Genomic DNA, 19,603 nt, shown 5'->3' with positions numbered 1-19,603 from the left:
GATACCAAAAAAGTGCAAGTTATAGACTTAGAATCTGTTTTGATAAATATCCGCCTTGTTGCTTAGGAAACGCAAAACATTTGTTCTCATTAACCTTTCAGATCAATGATTTCATTTTCCATAGGCTCACTGAAAATTAAAAACACGGCTCACTGTGCTAGCGGGGATCTCACCGCAGTTCAGCCCGGCTGTGAACAGAGCCAAGTGACCAGAGGTAACCCCCAGTCACTGAGCTGCGTTCCCAGCAGCTCATTCACCAGTGGTTCTCAGCCTGGACGGTCGCATCTTGGCACCGTCCAGGTTGAAAACTAATTATCCCCCAGACATGGATTACTGTGTGTGACAGAATGACAGACAGGTATGGTATATTGTTGTTTTTTATTTTACTTTGATTACAGGAGGGCTTCGGTGGAATTAGGCGAGGCTGTAAGTATGGTTTGATTAAGATTATTAAAGGAGTCTGTTTTTTTTTTTACAATGTGACTATGTGGTTAGTAATGGATAGGTGTCTTATTATTACAGTCATATGTTAAAGTTTGGGCATCCCTATTAATGTTAACCTTTTTTCTTTATAACAATTTTGGTTTTTGCAACAGCTATTTCAGTTTCATATATCTAATAACTGATGGACTCAGTTATATTTCTGGATTCAAATGAGGTTTATTGTACTAACAGAAAATGTGCAATCTGCATTTAAACAAAATTTGACCGGTGCAAAAGTATGGGCACCCTTATCATTTTCTTGATTTGAACACTCCTAACTACTTTTTACTGACTTCCTGAAGCACTAAATTGGTTTTGTAACCTCATTGAGCTTTGAACTTTATAGCCAGGTGTATCAAATCATGAGAAAAGGTATTTAAGGTGGCCACTTGCAAGTAGTTCTCCTATTTGATTCTCCTATGAAGAGTGGCATCATGGGCTCCTCAAAACAACTCTCAAATGATCTGAAAACAAAGATTATTCAACATAGCTTTTCAGGGGAAGGATGCAAAAAGTTGTCTCAGAGATTTAACCTGTCAGTTTCCACTGTGTGGAACAGAGTAAGGAAATGGAAGAACACAGGTACAGTTCTTGTTAAGCCCAGAAGTGGCAGGCCAAGAAAAATATCCAAAAGGCAGAGAAGAAGAATGGTGAGAACAGTCAAGGACAATCCACAGACCACCTCCAAAGACCTGCAGCATCATCTTGCTGCAGATGGTGTCACTGTGCATCGGTCAACAATACAGCGCACTTTGCACAAGGAGAAGCTGTATGGGAGAGTGATGCGAAAGAAGCCGTTTCTGCAAGCACGCCACAAACAGAGTCACCTGAGGTATGTAAAAGCACATTTGGACAAGCCAGTTACATTTTGGAAGAAGGTCCTGTGGACTGATGAAACAAAGATTGAGTTGTTTGGTCATACAAAAAGGCGTTATGCATGGAGGCTAAAAAACACAGCATTCCAAGAAAAACACTTGCTACCCACAGTAAAATTTGGTGGAGGTTCCATCATGCTTTTGGGCTGTGTGGCCAATGCCGGCATCGGGAATCTTGTTAAAGTTGAGGGTCGCATGGATTCAACTCAGTATCAGCAGATTCTTGACAATAATGTGCAAAAATCAGTGACGAAGTTGAAGTTACGCAGGGGATGGATATTTCAGCAAGTCAATGATCCAAAACACGGCTCCAAATCTACTCAGGCATCCATGCAGAGGAACAATTACAATGTTCTGGAATGGCCATCCCAGTCCCCAGACCTGAATATCATTGAACATCTGTGGGATGATTTGAAGCGGGCTGTCCATGCTCGGCGACCATCAAACTTAACTGAACTGGAATTGCTTTGTAAACAGGAATGGTCACAAATACCTTCATCCAGGATCCAGGAACTCATTAATAGCTACAGGAAGCGACTAGAGGCTGTTATTTTTGCAAAAGGAGGATCTACGAAATATTAATGTCACTTTTATGTTGAGGTGCCCATACTTTTGCACCGGTCAAATTTTGTTAAAATGCAGATTGCACATTTTCTGTTAGTACAATAAACCTCATTTGAATCCAGAAATATAACTGAGTCCATCAGTTATTAGATATATGAAACTGAAATGGCTGTTGCAAAAACCAAAATTGTTATAAAGAAAAAAGGTTAGCATTAATAGGGGTGCCCAAACTTTAACATATGACTGTATTTATTATTATAGCGCCATTTATTCCATGGCGCTTTACATGTTATTGACGCCTCTCCATTACTAACCTCGGGGTTGATGTCACCTGACAATACAAAGGTGACATCAACCCCACAAATATGAACCCCACTTGCCGTAGTTACAGGGCAAGTGGGAAGAGCCGGGCAAAGCCCCAAAATTGGCACATCTAATAGATGTGCCTTCTCTGGGCAGCTGCAGGCTGCTATTTTTAGGCTGGGGGGGCTAATATCCATGGCCCCTTACCAGCGTGAGAATACCAGCCCCCAGCTGTGAGCTGTATCAAGGCTGGTTGTCAAAAGTAAGCGGGACCCCACATCGTTTTTTGCAATTATTTAAATAATTTAAAAAAACATTGTGGGGACCCCTCTATTCTTGATAACCAGCCTTGCTGACAGCTGAGGGTTGCAGCCCCAGCTGTGAGTTTTGCCTGGCTGGTTATAGAAAATACAGGGGAACCCACACAGTTTTTTCATTTATTTATTTATCAGCCGCTCCTGCTGTCACTGTTATTAGCAGCAGCAGGGCTGTTGGGAGTAAAAGTCCCATCAGCCGCCACCTGCTGTGTCTTTTATCACTAAAATGTAACTCTCATTATTCCCCCTGCTCGCGATGATCGCTGCCAGAGCAGGGCACAATGATGAGAGCCATGTTCAGCTTACTGTAACGCTTCTTCCGTGGCGCCCGTCTGTGTGGTACTGAAGCAGCACATGCATGCCACACGTGTGCTGCAAGTTTTACACACACAGACACTGACCTCTCTGGTACTGGAAATATCAGGACGTGTAAAAGAGACCTTATAGCGAGTTTTTATGTTTGGCTGCTGTCACACACTAAAAGACGCTTTTTATTGCAAAAAATAGTTTTTTCATCACCACATTTTGAGAGCTCGAGCTTTTCCACATTTTGACCCACAGAGTCATGTGAGGTCTTATTTTTTTTGCGGGACAAGTTGGCGATTTTGTTGGTTCCATTTTTGGGCGCATGACATTTTTCGATAACTTTCTGTTCAGATTTTTGGGAGGCAGAATGAACAAAAACCAGCAATTCATGAATTTCTTTTGTGGGGGCATTGGGGCATTTATACTGTTCCGTGTGTGGTAAAATTGATAAAGCAGTCTTAAGTTTTATTCTTCTTGTTATTATGATTACAGCGATACTATATATATATATATATATATATATATATATATATATATATATATATATATATATATATATATATATATATTATATCTTTAGTGTGTGTATATACAGTATATTAGCATGTATATGTGTGTGTATGTATATATCTATATATATGTGTATAATTTTATGTTTTGGCCCTTTTTATACAAAAAAAAAACTATTTTATAGAAAATAATTTTGCATCGCTTTATTCTGAGAGCTATAGCTTTTTTTTATTTTGCCGATGATCGAGCTGTATGGTGCCTCGTTTTTTGTGGGACAAGAGGACATTTTCGGCACCATGTTTATTTTTATCTGTCTTTTTGATCTGGTGTTATTCCACTTTTTATTCAGCGGTATGATGATAAAACATTGTGTTTTGCCTTGTTTTTTTATTTTTTTTATGGTGTTCACTAAAGGGGTTAACTAGTGGGACATTTTTATAGGTGGGGTCGTTGCGGACGCAGCGATACCAAATATGTGTACTTTTATAGTTTTAGATTTTTTTTCATTCAAATATTTATTTAGTGATCAAATATTTTTTTTATTTTTACAATTTAAATTTTTTTTTTACTTTTTTATAACTTTTTTACTTTGTCCCTCTATGGGATCGCTTCTATAGCATGCAGATGAAACAGCATCTGTATACCATAGAAGCTGTCAGCGCCGCACTGACAGACATGCTGATCATGCACTGTGCATGATCGACAAGTTTCCTCGCTCTGGTGACCCGGATGTTGTCATGACGACATCGGGTCACCATGGCAACGATCGGGACCCCGCGGCGTCTCTGTTCCAAAGGCAGAGGGGCTGTCTTGTGCCGGCTTCCGGAATGATGCGATTGTGTTTGATTGCAGCATTTTGGGGACTTAAAGTGCCGTGAGCGTCGTGTGACTGCTCCTGGCACCTAGTGCCGGGTGTCAGCTGTCAGAATCAGCCGACACCCGGCGGCTATCTCCCACGCACCCACTGTGTGCGTGGCCGAGTGTTTTGGCGTAATATTCCGTATCTGCTCAGATAGGCCCAGGTCACATGGACGGAATATTATGTCTGATGTCAGAAAGGGGTTAAAGGGAATCAGCAGGTTTTTGCTACCCTTTCTGAGAACAGCATGATGTAAAAGTTGAGAACCTGATTCCACGAACTGTGCTGCTTGCTGGAGTTTGGATAAAATAGTTGTTTTATCTGCTGCAGATTTTCCAATTCTCGGAATGTTGAACTTTGTAGAATTCCACCCACACCACTGACTGGCCGCTTTATGCCTATACACAGAAAGCTGCCAATCATTAGTGCGGGAAGGGTTACACAGAGCTCAGGAATATGGAGGACTACCTGGCAGCAGGTTTACTAGACCTCTAGTCATCAGCTGATAAAACTTTAGCTTTATCAAAAGTACAGCAAGCAGCTCAGTATGTGACACATTGCTAGAATCAGGGTCTCTGTCTCTACATTATGCTTCTCTCAGATTAGGTGGAAAAAGTCTGGTGGCAGATTTCCTATAATTGACTGTACCCTTTTTGCCTGACTTATTTAATACAAATGAGGCTAAAACATTCTAATCTCTGTGTAGACCTCACCGCGACAAAACATTTTACTGATCAGTATGGGCGATTTATGTTGGTAGCATGGCAGACATTTTTTTTTCTTTAGGTAGCTGCATAAAAATGCTAATTAATATTACATCTGTATATTGTGCAGTCATTAGAATCCATAAGAATGTATTATTACTTTTCAGGCACAATTTATTTCTCAGTTTGCATTTGTGCATGCCTTAATGCAGTGATTTTTGGTGGCAGTATTTTTTTTCCCTATACAATTTTTTTTTTTTTAGTAATTATGTCTGACTTATTTTATTTTTGTACTTGAGCCTATTGACCTTGGAAACTGCAATATAAGTGTTCATGTATTTCAACTGAATGAAGAAGGACCAAGTGCAGAGAATTTGGAAGAAGAGAACGAAGATCTTGTAGCAGCTAACCACTGGGTTCTACCTGCTGGTGAGCATTTCTTTTAGTAAACTCTTTGTGCCTTCATGTTATAACCTCACAAATTCAATGCATATATTTCAAGTTTAACGGTATTGTCCACTACTTGAGCAAACTCTTTTTAAATCAATAAGTAAACACAAAGAAAGAGGGGAGTACAAAAACCCATTTAAAATATCAAAAATAATTTTATACAATAAACATCACAAAGTAATTAAATAAACCAAAAAGTATATATAAAAGTGAAAGTCACAAACAGTACATGGTCTAAAGCACATACAAATCATTTATGGACCGGGAAATTAAAACCCCTAATGGACACCCATACAGCAACTGAAAACCACCGCAGTGAAGGCCTGGAAGAACATCAAAAAGGAGGAAACACAGCGTCTGGTGATGTCCATGAGTTCAAGACTTCAGGCAGTCATTGCCAACAAAGGGTTTTCAACCATGTACAAGAAATGAACATTTTATTTACAATTATTTAATCTGTCCAATTACTTTTGGTCCCTTTAAAAACAGGGTGGCACATGTTAAGGAGCTGAAACTCCTAAACCCTTCATCCAATTTTAATGTGGATACCCTCAAATGAAAGCTGAAAGTCTGAACTTCAACTGCATCTGAATTGTTTTGTTTAAAATTCATTGTGGTAATGTCTAGAACCAAAATTAGAAAAATGTTGTCTCTGTCCAAATATATATGGACCTAACTGTAAGTATTACATTATTCAAGTCCCATTCTAAAGTGGCAACAATACAAAAAAAACTGTCAAATGAATAAATATCACACAATAGAGGCTGCCAATAATAAAACTCTTGTATTTGGGACACCAGAAGTAACTATAGATCAATAAAGTGTCATAGTGCCATCAGAGTAGATCTTACCAATATAAGTCCTTATGTGCAAAGAGACCACGCAGCCACAACACACGTTTCGCGCAGGCTTCCTCAAGTAGTCCCCCTTGTCAAATAAAAATATATATTCACTTGTCATTCTAGGAGCACGTGAATCCTGCAGCCAATCAGCTGTCTCTAATATTGTCTGACACCCGTCCTAGGGAAGTGATAGTGCAGCAGCCCAAAATGACATAGCAATGTAATTAATCTAAAAAGTACATATTTTAAAACTGTCCCACTAGTTCAGTGAACACAGTAAAAAAGGCAAAAAGGTATGCTTTATCATACCACCAAACAAAAAATGGAATATAACGCAATCAAAAAGACGAATGTAAATAAAAATGTTATCTTTTGAACACGTCCTTTCTCCTTCGCCTCATTGGGGGACACAGATTCTGTGGGTGTATGCTTCTGCCGCTTGGAGGCTGACACTAAGTGAAAAAAAGAGGTTAGCTTCTCCTCCGTCGTATGCACCCTCACCCCTATTGCGGGCAGAACTCAGTCTTTTGCTTAGTGTCTTTGGAGGCACACGTGTCTGGGTTTCTCCAGACTTCTTTTTTCCATAAAGATACGACAGGGGCGACGGACCCTATTGAAAGGGTCCGATTTCCCCAAACCAACAACAGGCGAGCACGTGCGAGTGCCCCGCCACGTATCCTCTCCCGCGACGTGGGACATGATGCTGGACTTAGCCCTATCCACCCCAGGTATAGAAACCATGGGCTTGCACAGAGGCACAAGACTAGTCTGTGTGGCCCCCACTGCTCCACCAACGCTAGACGGCGGTGCTGCAAGGCGGCGGACGGTCCCTCTCCTCACCCCCTGAAGGGGTTAGACAGAGCTAGGGTGCCTGCACCGTCCAAAATTTAACCCCATCCTCTCTACCTGGTGTGCTAGATCCGGAGTCAGGTATGGAGGGCTGGGGAGGGCCCTGCGGCAGCGTTCCGGGGAAGCTCCAGGCATCTTAGGGAGTGTAAGGCAATCCTCCTTCCCTCTCCTCCCTCCTGCCTCCTTCCGCCAGGCAGGGACGCCGGGTTCCGGTGGCACGGATCGCAGGGGGAAAAGGCAGAGGCCGCCAGCGCGCCCCCCCGCAGTGGGCATGCAAAATTTAGCCCGTGGCTCCGCCGTGACTAGGCCACGGGCGGAAGTCCCGCCCCCGGCGTGACGTCACTTCCGGCGCCGCCCCCCGGGCTAGGGCGGACGCCGAACAAATTGAGCCCCTGGCTTCATCGCAGGGTAGGCCGCGACCGGGAGAGGAACGTCCCGGCCTACCCAGAGGAAAGGAACGCTGGGCAGCGGAGCGCAGAGGCAGCGGCAGGAACACGTGGGGACACAGGACGGGGTAAGTGTATCGCACACGTTCCTTTATGCCGCATGCATTTCTTGTGGGGTTAGGTTTCCACGAGCACAGAACCAGAAGCCTGTGACTCCGAACATGCCCAGGAGCCCTCCCCTGCGACCGTAGCCAATGTATCCCCGGAGTGGGCCCTATCTCTGTGACAGTCCATGGTGTCGCTTACGGTGCTCGCCGGCCTTAGAGGGAACCTCCACCTCACAAAAGCCTCCGGCCTGCAGGGGCCGCTCTCACTCCAGGCAGACCTGGAGGAAACGAATCCACACGGTGTCGCCCAGTCCATCCGGTGCCTTGGCATCTGTAAGCTCTGCTTCTCGCTCCCCGTCACCAGCGGTTGATAGCGAGCGGACCTCAGACTGCGACTCAGACGAGCCCCTTGACCTGGACGCTCCAGGGTCACGTGAGACAGTGGACAGCCTCATCGAAGCCGTCAGTCAGACCCTGGGGATTAAAGATGATCCCGCAGCGGCTACGGGGCGTGAAGTGCCCGCACAGAATTTTTTTTTCTCACCCGGAGTTTGAGGACATAGTGCAGCGGCACTGAGAATGTCCAGACAGGCGTTTCTCGGGTCGAAAGGCACTCGAAACAAGGTATCCGTTTGCTCCGGACCTCCGTAAAAAATGGATGGAATCCCCGTTGGGGATCCTCCGGTTTTGCGCCTAGCCACTAAGACCCTGCTATCCGTCCCTACAGTTTCCTCAATTAAGGATCCCACGGATCGCCTTATAGAGAGCTTAGCTCGCTTAGTATATGAGGCGTCAGGGTCAGTGTTTGCTCCCTCATTCGCAGCAACTTGGGTAGCCAAGGCTATGATATGGTCAGAAACATTAAACAAGATCGCGCAGGAGCAGGATCTACCTGCAGAGATTTCGGAGGTCGCAGGTCAGATGGCGGTGACCGGAGACTGTTATCAATGCGTTTTGGGATGCGGACAATTGCTCGGCACTTGCTGCCACTAATGCAATTTCTGTCAGAAGAGCCCTATGGTTAAGGACATGGCGAGCCGATCCTACTTCTAAGAAGTCCTTGACGTCCCTGCCGTATCAGTGCGGCCACCTATTTGGAGAGAAGTTGGATCAACTTATCTCTGACTCCTCAGGAGGAAAGAACGGGTTTCTCCCTCAACAAAAGGGTATAACGCTTTTTCGTCACCCGTCTTCAGGCACGTTTTCGGGCCTTTCGCAACCCCGGGTGGCCTACAGTGGCCAATTCCGCCGCCTCAGGCCGCCCCATCCAGGATAGGGAGCGGCAGGTCTCATATAGAGCCAACCCATTGGGGAGAATGCATACTTACATCAGGATAAGACTTTGCCAACAAACAGCAACCTTGTACGCCTTCAGAGTCCTCCTGGATGGAGAAAGAAAAATGTTGTGAAGAAGAAACGGAGAGTGGTGGTCATGGGGGATTCCCTGTTGAGAGGAACAGAGGCCGCTATCTGCAGACCGGATATAACTTCAAGAGAAATGTGCTGTCTTCCAGGTGCAAAAATTAAAGATGTGTCTGACAGGATATCAGGACTCTTCAGACCTACAGATGACTACCCATTCCTGCTACTACATGTGGGGACAAATGACACCGCAAGAAACGACCTGGAAACCATCTGCAGAGACTTTGAAGACTTAGGCAAGAAAGTGAAAGAACTGGGAGCGCAGGTGGTCTTCTCTTCCATCCTCCCAGTGGATGGCCATGGAACAAGGAGGTGGAATAAGATTCTGCAGGTGAACAACTGGCTACGTCGATGGTGCCGTCAGCAACAATTTGGATTTCTGGATCACGGAGTGAACTACTTATACGATGGACTACTTGCTAGAGATGGGGTGCACCTTACGAAGACTGGAAAGCATGTATTTGGAAGTCGCCTTGCTACACTTGTAAGGAGAGCTTTAAACTAGAACAACATGGGAAGGGAAGCAAAAGACCAGAAAAAGCCATACACCTGACAAATGCTATTGAGAACTCTGCTATTAGAAGTGGAAAGGAAGAACAAAGACGAAAGAATCTAATTAATAAAAATATTGGAGAAAGAGAAACCAATCACAAACTAAAATGTTTCTATACTAATGCACAAAGCATGGGCAACAATCAAGGAGAATTGGAACTACTAACACAGGAAAAGAAATATGATGTCATTGGAATCACTGAAACTTGGTGGGACAATACACATGATTGGAATACAAGACTAGAAGGATACAACTTATTTGCAAGAAACAGACTTGATAAACGAGGAGGGGGTGTTGCATTGTATGTTAGAAACGCGTATATCTGCACAGAGATTGAAGCTTCAGAGACTGGGAGTTCTGTGGAAACTGGGTAAGAATACAAGGACAGAACAATGGAAAGGACACCATTGTAGGCATTTACTACAGGCCGCCTGTGCAAGCTGAAGATATGGATGAACTCTTTATGCATCAAATGGCCAAGTTCTCCAAAAAATATGACATAGTTGTCATGGGAGATTTCAACTATCCAGACATTTGTTGGGAATCTCTCTCAGGCAAAACTAACAGGTCAAGGAAATTCTTATCCTCTCTTGCTGACAACTTTATCTTCCAAAAGGTAGGGGAGAAAACAAGGGGAACTGCTACCTTGGATCTAATCCTTATAAACAGGGAGGAAATGGTTGAGGAGGTAAAAGTGGCTGGAACCCTAGGAGGTAGCGACCATGCTATTTTAGAATTTTGGATAACTAGAGGAGGAAGACCTGTGAAGACTCAGACGTCAAGGTTAGATTTCAGAAAGGCAGATTTTAAGGGATTCAGAAAGATAATTGGAGGGATCCAATGGCTGGATATCCTTAAAGACAAAAATGTCCAGGAAGGATGGGAAATCTTGAAAAATGAAATTCTCAAAGCACAGTTGTTAACAATTCCGAAAAGAGGGAAGAATAGGAAGCATTTAAGGAAACCAGGATGGGTGAACACAGAACTAAAGCACATGCTAAAAAGGAAGAAAAAAATGTTTATAAAATGGAAAGAGGGAGGCATATCTAAAGAAGAATATAATGCTGTCTGCAGAATCAGCAGGGCACAAATCAGATTAGCTAAAGCTGAAAATGAATTGAGGCTTGCAAGAGATGTCAAAAGCAATAATAAAGGATTTTGGGGATATGTCAAAAGTAAAAGAAAAGTCAAAGATGCTATAGGATTTTTACAGGATGAAAATGATGAAATGGTAAGACAGGATGTTGAGAAGGCTGAACTTTTAAATTCCTATTTTGCATCTGTTTTCTCTCAGAAAGGAAATGTAACACCAACTGTTATTCACTGTCCTATTAAGGGAATAGAAGAATCCAGGATATCTATAAACAGAAAGATAGTGAGGAAACACTTAGCTAACCTAAATGAATTCAAGTCTCCAGGTCCAGATGAATTACACCCCAGAGTACTGAAGGAGATAGCAGAAGAAATTTCTGAACCACTCTCCATAATCTTTGAAAATTCTTGGAGAACAGGAGAAGTGCCAGAAGACTGGAGAAGAGCAAATGTTGTTCCTATCTTCAAAAAGGGGAAGAAGGTGGACCCAGGCAACTATAGGCCAGTGAGTCTGACTTCTATACCAGGAAAGATCTTTGAACAAATTATTAAACAACATGTAAGTCAATACCTGGATAAGAATGAAGTGATCAAACAGAGTCAGCATGGGTTTGTAACTAATAAGTCATGTCAGACTAACTTAATTTCCTTCTATGACGGTATCACTGATTGGGTGGATCAAGGAAATGCTGTAGATATAGTATATCTTGACTTCAGCAAAGCATTTGACAAAGTCTCTCATACAATCCTTATTGAAAAAATGACTAAGTATGGAATGGACAAGGCAACTGTTAGGTGGATTCATAGCTGGCTTAGTGATCGGACCCAAAGAGTGGTCGTAAATGGCTGCACATCCAGTTGGAAGAATGTCTCAAGTGGGGTACCACAGGGCTCTGTCCTGGGCCCTGTATTGTTCAACATCTTTATCAACGATTTAGATGAAGGAATTGAGGGTAAACTGATTAAATTTGCTGATGACACAAAGCTAGGAGGGATAGCTAATACTAGAGAAGAGAGAGAGAGGATTCAAAAAGATTTAAATAAACTGGAGAAGTGGGCAGTAACTAACAGAATGGTTTTTAACAGGGAGAAATGCAAAGTACTACATCTGGGCAATAAAAATGAAAAAAGCATATATAGAATGGGAGGAATAGGGCTAAGTGACAGCACATGTGAAAAAGACTTGGGTATACTAATAGATCACAGACTGAATATGAGTCAACAGTGTGATGCAGCAGCAAAAAAGGCAAATGCAGTTCTAGGATGTATTAACAGAAGCATACAGTCTAGATCACGTGAAGTCATTATTTCCCTCTACTCCTCTTTGGTCAGACCTCATCTGGAATATTGTGTCCAGTTTTGGGCACCACATTTTAAAAAAGACATCAACAAACTGGAGCAAGTTCAGAAAAGAGCGACCAGAATGGTGACCGGTCTGCAAACCCTGTCTTATGAGGAAAGGTTGCAGGATTTGGGAATGTTTAGTTTGCAAAAGAGAAGACTGAGAGGAGACTTAATTGCTGTCTACAAATATCTAAAGGGCTGTCACATTGTAGAAGGATCAACTTTATTCTCATTTGCACAAGGAAAGACTAGAAGCAATGGGATGAAACTGAATGGGAGGAGACACAGATTAGATATTAGAAAAAACTTTTTGACAGTTAGAGTGATCAATGAGTGGAACAGGCTGCCACGAGAAGTGGTGAGTTCTCCTTCAATGGAAGTCTTCAAACAGAGGCTGGACAGACATCTGACTGGGATGATTTAGCGAATCCTGCTTTGAGCAGGGGGTTGGACCAGATGGCCCAGGAGGTCCCTTCCAACTCTACGATTCTATGATTCTATGATTCTACTTAGCAGCTCAGATCGAGGGGATCCAGATCCCAAGGATCGTTGGCCGAATGACTCGAGGCCTTTACCTGACGACACAGGCAAGGTGGGCGGCCGCCTACTCTGGTTTCACTACGTCTGGGTCAATGTCGCTCACGACGCATGGGGAAAGGAATCGGTGGCCTCGGGTTACAGAATAGAATTTGTCAGATATCCTGCAAGACTGTTTTTTTTCTTCCCGGCTTCCCAGGGTGGATACCCAGGCAAGGGCTCTATTGGGAGCCATCAAATCGCTCCAGCACAACGGAGTCATTGTTCCAGTGCCGGAACACGAAAAAAATCAGGGATTCTATTCCAACCTTTTTGAGGTTCCCGAAAAGGACGGGTCTGTCAGGCCTGTTTTTGACCTGAAGCTTCTGAACAAATTCATCAGGATCAGACATTTTCGGATGGAGTCTCTCCGTTCAGTCATATCGGCCATGGAGCAATGAGGATACTTGGCCTCAATAGACATCCAGGACGCATATCTGCATATTCCCATTTTTCCTCCTTCACCATCGGCGATCAACATTTTCAGTTAGTAGCGCTACCCTTCGGGCTAGCCACGGCTCCCAGAGTGTTCACAAATGGTATGGCAGTTGTCATGGCCACACTGCATTCTCGACGCATAGTCTTGCCTTATCTGGACGACCTCTTGGTCAAGGGCCTGTCAATACAGGCATGCGAGGAAAATGTCAGCATCACGCTAGATACTCTTGCCCGCTTGGGATGGTTGGCAATGCAAAGAAGTCATCCCTTGTGCCAGCTCTGAGGATCTCCTTTCTAGGAATGATCTTCGACACTTGCCAAGGGTTGGTAATTCTCCCTCAGGAAAAGGCGCTAGCTCTCCGGCACGGAGTCCGGACACTTCGCCAACCAGTCCCTCATACCATTCGATCCGGGATGAGGATTCTAGGGAAAATGGTGGCAGCAATGGATGCGATACCTGTCGACCAGTTCCACCTTTGCCCCTGCAGCACGCCCTCTTGTCAGTCTGGGACAAGAATCCTTTCACGCTTGATCGGCGGTGCCGACTGTCCTCTCAAGTCAGGCAGTCGCTCAGATGGTGGATAACCAGTTCCTCTCTGGCCCAGGGGAAACCTTTCCCCCCAGATCATTGGCTGGTAATGACAACCGACGCCAGTCTCCTCGGTGGGGGAGTGGTGTTTCGCCACCACACAGCCCAGGGACGGTGGTCGCCACAGGAGGCACGCCTCACGATCAACTTATTGAAGATACGAGCAATTCGGCTGGCGCTGCAGAAGTTTTTTCACTTTCTAGCAGGCCGCCCTGTCTGGATTCAATCGGACAACGCCACGGCGGTGTCTTACATAAATCATCAAGGGGGCACCCGCAGCAGAGCAACCAGAGGGGAAGCTCGTTCTTCAGTGGGCTGAAGCAAACCACTTGGTGATTTCGGTGGTCCACATCCCGGGGCGTGGAAAATTGGGCGGCAGACTTTCTCAGCCGGCAGGGTCTTGCATCCGGAGAGTGGTCTCTACATCTCGAAGTTTTTCAGCAGATTTGTCAACTGTGGGAAGCTCCGGATGTGGACCTGATGGCTTCCAGAGTGAATGCCAAGGTGCCCACATATGTCGCTCAGGCCACGGACCCTCAGGCATTCGCGGTGGACGCGTGGGTTCTGCCATGGAACCAGTTTCGCCTCCCATATCTATTTCCCCCACTGCCACTACTTCCGAGAGTCATCAAAAAGGTCAAGAAGGAAGGGGTGCCGGCGATCCTTCTGGCCCCGTCGAGCGTGGGACGGAGATCTAATGCAGCTGCTCACCGACGTTCTTTGGCGCCTGCCAGAGCGCCCAGATCTACTGTCTCAAGGACCGATTTGCCACCCGAACTCAGGGACCCTGTGTTTGACGGCATGGCCGTTGAATCTCGGATTCTACCCCAGGCAGGGTTCGGGAGCGAGGTGGTCGCTACAATGATTGGCGCCCAGAAGCCTGCTTCAGCACGAATTTACCACCACACCTGGAAGGTGTTCTTTGCTTGGGGTTGACACCGCGGTGTTTCCCCACCAGGATTCTCAATCCCCAACATCTTGGCTTTTCTCCAGTGGGGCTTAGAGAGCCTGTATGGCTCAGTCGGTAGAGCATTAGACTCTGGCTTTGCCCCAGGTTCCCTCAGGAGACAAATATCGGCCTTATCCGTCCTGTTCCAGCGGAGAATTGCTACTAATTTGCAGGTGGAGACTTTTCATTCAGGGAGTCTCCCACTTGGTACCTCCCTAGAAGGCGCCTATGGACGCCTGGGACCTTAGCATGGTCCTAAGTGTTCTGCAGGAAGCTCCATTTGAACCGCTTCGGAATATTTCTTTGAGGTACCTTACCTGGGAAGTGGTGTTCCTAGTGGCCATCACTTCCATCAGGCAGTTTTTCAGAGCTTGCGGCCCTATCCTGCCTAGCTCCGTTCCTCACTTTCCATAGGGATAAGGTGGTCCTCAGACCAGCCCCTCCTTTTCGGCCGAAAGTCGTGTCCTCTGTTCACATTAATGAAGATGTTTTGCCTTCATTTTGTGCAGCACCGCTGCGCCATGTGGAAAAGGCTCTTCACACGTTAGACGTGGTAAAAGCCCTCCGGAGGTACATGTCGCGGACGGCACCCTTTCGTCAGACGGACACGCTGTTCGTGCTCCCCGAAGGGTGCAGGAAGGGACTCGCTGTCTCAGAATCGACCATAGCCAGATGGATACGTTGGACGATTCAGGAGTCCTACCGCGTTAGAGGCACGCCTATTCCAGCAGGGATCGGAGCGCACTCTACCCGGGAAGGGGGCGCCTTTTGGGCACTTCGGCACCAGGCTTCAACGGAACAGGTTTGCAAGGCAGCAACCTGGTCCAGCCTGCACACATTTGCCAAACATTACAATATCCATGCTCAGGCCTCGGCGGATGCGAGCCTGGGTAGAAGGATTCTCCAAGCAGCGGTGGCGTACCTGTTAAACAAGAGGTGCATGTAGCTTGGATCGGTGAGTCAATCTCCCACCCAGGGACTGCTTTAGGACGTCCCACAGTATCTGTGTCCCCCAATGAGGCGAAGGAGAAACGTGGATTTTTGTGATAACTCACCGTAAAATCCTTTTCTCCGAGACGCTCATTGGGGGACACAGCACCCACCCTATTAGCCAGTTGGCTCTGTTTCTGTTTAGTTAATAAGCATTTATTTAAGTGATATAAGGGTGGTCTTTTTCTAGACATGTATTAAGGCCGGATTCACATTTGCGCTTTATGGCGCAGCGACGGCCTGCACACGGCTGCCGCTAAGCCCCCCCCCTTGCCGGCTCCCTGCCCGCCCCATCCGGTCATCGCCGCCTACTAGCGCACATGGACGCTTGCGATCTGCGCACCCTATCTTTAGCATAGGGTGCGCAGATCGTGCGCTGGCAGGATTTTGCCGTGCGCTGCGCACTTTTGAAGGTGTGCCCGTGTGCGCCGAACGCAGCATGTTGCATTTCGGCACACACGGCGCACCTTCAAAAGTGCGCAGCGCATGGCAAAATCCTGCTAGCGCATGGCCAGCGCACGATCTGCGCACCCTATGCCAAAGATAGGGTGCGCAGATCACAAGCGTCCATGTGCGCTAGTAGGCGGCGATGACTGGATGGGGCGGGCAGGGAGCCGGCAGGGGGCGGGGCTTAGCGACGGCCGTGCGCAGGCTGTCGCTGCGCCATAAAGCGCAAATGTGAAATCGGCCTAAGGCTGATTTTGTTGTCCTTCCACTGCTTTGGCACCAAACTGAGTTCTGCCCGCAAAAGGGGCGAGGGTGTATACGACTGAGGAGGAGCTAACCTCTTTTTTTCACTTAGTGTCAGCCTCCAAGCGGCAGAAGCATACACCCACAGTATCTGGGTCCCCCAAAGAGCGTCTTGGAGAAAAGGATTTTACGGTGAGTTATCACAAAAATCCATGTTTTGCCCTGCATAAAGCAAGCTGCTATACAGCTTCATCAGTGGAAAAATTAATAATTTATAAGTAAGAATAAAGCGCTGAAAAAATACCGGTAATTATTTTGTCTATAAAATAGATTTTGTGTAAAAGCTCCAAAACATAAAAAAGATATAAATTTGGTTTTGGTGTAATTGTCCTGACCTGAAGAATAAGGCTGTGTGCACACGCTGCGGATTTTGCTGCGGTTCCGCAGCGGTTTTGGCCGCTGCGGACCCGCAGCAGTTTTTGCTGCGGTGTACAGTACAATGATTCCCTATGGGAATCAAAAACCGCAGTGCAGACGGTGCGGAATTTTCCGCGCGGATTATCTGCGGTTTTCAATCCGCAGAAAGAATTGACATGTCAATTCTTTCTGCGGATTCTCCTGCGGTTTGCCATCTCCTCCATTGAGGAGATGAAAAACCGCAGGGCAAAACCGCAGAGCAATCCGCAGGTAAAACCGCAGGTCTTTTGACCTGCGGTTTCACCTGCGGATTGTACAAAATCCGCGCGGATGAATCCGCACCTTTTCCGCAGCGTGTGCACACAGCCTAAAGCTACCTTATCAATTTTACTACAGGCAGAAAGACAAAAAAAATTCCCAAATTTCTGATTTTTGTTTTTTTTTCCCCTCCCGAATAATCGGAGTAGAAAGCGATCAAAAAATGTCATGTGCCCTAAAATAGCTCCTAAAAACCATCAATTCACCCCACAAAAACCAAGCCCTCTCACATGACTGTCAGCTGAAATATGGAAAATTGTAGCTATCAATATTTGAGGATGCAAAAGCCAGTTTTTGCAATAAAAATCATTTAGTGTGTCATAGCAGCCAAGCATAAAAAAAAATACCAATCTGGTTTTGAATTAAACCAATTCTTCACCTGCTGCTGCTTATCTTTCCATGTTGTCTCCCAAAGATCACAGTAAGGTTTCCGTGTAAATCTCTGAAATACGTGAGTCAAACGAAACCCCTAGTGGAAAATTCCCTATAATGTGGCAGGTGTGTGGACTGTGTCTTTTTAGGTCCGCTACAGTGTTGTGCACTTCAGAAAAGAACAACGCTGACCATAGGTCAGATGGCGTCCAGAGTAACTCTGCTGTCTCGGCATAGTGAATGGATCCTTTTGGGGGGGTTTCATCTGAATCACGTCACTTGGAAATTTAGATAGCAACTCCAAAGTAAGTGCATAAAGCGCAGGATAAATGTGATCCCAAATGTTATGTAAAATGTATCCAACAAGAGCTTCAACTCAATCTGCAAAAAAAAGCAAGTCCCCACTCAGGTCCGTCATCTTGTAAGCGCTCACACACTAAAAGAATCTTTTTATCGCAAAAACTTTTTTTTGCATCACATATTTTGAGAGCTATAAGAGTAATTTGAGGGCTTGTTTTTGTGGGACGAGTTGATGTTTTATTGGTACGGATTTCATTCACATGAGATTTTTTGATCGTTTTCTATTCTGATTTTGAAAGGCAGAATTAACAAAAACAGCAATTCAGGAATTTTTTTTTTGGGGGGGTTATGTCATTCCGCATGTGGTAAAAGTGATAAGGCAGTTGTATTTTTTGGGTCAGTACGATTACAGTGATACCTTATTTATATTTTGTTATTTTTTTATGTTTTGACGCTTTTACACAATAAAAACTATTTTATAGAAAAGAAAATTATTTAGATGTTTTTTGCCTTTTTTTTTTTTTTCCCTAAAGGGGTTATCCAGTGAAACACTTTTATAGGTCGGGTTGTTCCGGACGCTTCGATGACAAATAATGTGTACTTTTATTGTTTATATTTTGTTTTCATTCAAATATTTATTTATTGGTACAATATCTTTTATTTTTTAATTTATTTATTTTTTTAATATTTTGACAATTATTTATTTTTCCACTTTTTCTTTACTTTGTCCCACTATGGGACTATCATTTTTTGCAGGCTGATCGCTTGTATAGTACTATGCAAACTGTCAGCTCTTCACTGACAGGGAAAGTTGCTGATCGTGCTCTGGCCATTATCAAGCAACTTTCCTAAATCTGGTTACCCAGATGTCGTCATGATGACATGGGGTCACCATGGCAACGATTGGGACCTCTTGTAACCGAACCAAGCGCGGAGTGGCTGTCATCCCTCTGCCGCCTCCGAGAATGCTGAGATTGAATTCGCTCACAGCATTTAGGGAGTTAAAGTGATGGGAGCTGTGTGAGATTACTCCTGGCACTTAAGTGCCCGGTGTCAGCTATTAGAATCAGCTGACACCCGGGGCGATCACGCACAGCCAGTGTGCGTGCACGATTTCGATGCAGTAATACGTGCCGCATCAATAAGGCCCAGGGCGTCTGAACGTATTATTACTGAAAATGTCAGAGAGGGGTTAAAGGTCTGAAAATTGCAATTTTTTTCTAAATCTAAGCAATTATCAGATACTTTAATAAATAAATGCCGACAATTTACATTTAACATAAAGTACTGTATCATTTGAAAAAATACAATATTAGAAGCAATCCAAATTTATAACCACATGTGACACTTCAAATAAGAAAACTTTTAAAGGGAACCTGTCGGCTCATTTTCGGCAATAAGCTGTGGCCACTGCCTTTCAGGGCTTATCTACAGCATTCTGCAATGCTGTAGATAAGCCCCTTGATCTAACCTGAAAGAGAAGAAAAACAAGTTTTATTATACTCACTCGGGGCGGTTCGGTATGATGGGCGTCACTGGTCCTTGTCCGGCGCCTCCCGTCTTCTAGCAATGATGTCCTCCTCCTTGCTTCATGTCGCCGCTCCTGCGCAGGCGTACTGATTTGCCCTGTCGAGGGCAGAGTAAAGTACTGCAGTGCGCAGGTGCCAGGAAAGGTCAGAGAGACCCAGCGCCTGCGCTCTGCAGCACTCTGCTCTGCCCTCAACAGGGCAGATCAGTACGCCTGCGCAGGAGCACAGCACGGAGCAAGCAGCATGACGACATTGCATGAAGATGGGAGGTGCCGGACTGGAACATGCGACACCCATTGGACCGGACTGCCCCCCCCCAGGTAAGTATAATAAAACATGTTTTTTTTCTCTTTCAGGTTAGATCGAGGGCTTATCTACAGCATTACAGAATGCTGTAGATAAGCCCCAAAAGGCAGTGGTCGCAGCTTATTGTGGAAAAACGAGCTGACAGGTTCCTTTTAATACCAAA

At 45.1% G+C, this 19,603-nt stretch overlaps 1 protein-coding gene across 6 annotated transcripts in view; it reads left to right on the top strand.

The window, feature by feature from the left end:
* TRIP13 (thyroid hormone receptor interactor 13) overlaps positions 1–19,603 on the top strand; it is a 256,246-nt gene that overhangs the window by 35,901 nt on the left and 200,742 nt on the right. For all 6 annotated transcript variants that reach the window (XM_073587704.1, XM_073587703.1, XM_073587706.1 and 3 more), the window contains exon 4: positions 5,221–5,350. In XM_073587704.1, coding sequence (XP_073443805.1) covers positions 5,221–5,350 — 130 coding nt within the window. The remainder of the gene's footprint in view (positions 1–5,220; positions 5,351–19,603) is intronic.

The sequence above is a fragment of the Dendrobates tinctorius genome, unplaced genomic scaffold (assembly GCF_039654945.1).
Source record: "Dendrobates tinctorius isolate UK_male_01 unplaced genomic scaffold, ASM3965494v1 ptg000102l, whole genome shotgun sequence".
In the NCBI taxonomy this organism is placed as follows: Eukaryota; Metazoa; Chordata; class Amphibia; order Anura; family Dendrobatidae; genus Dendrobates; species Dendrobates tinctorius.
The sequence above is the reverse complement of the archived record's forward strand: the minus strand, read 5'-3'. Positions and strand labels throughout refer to the sequence as shown.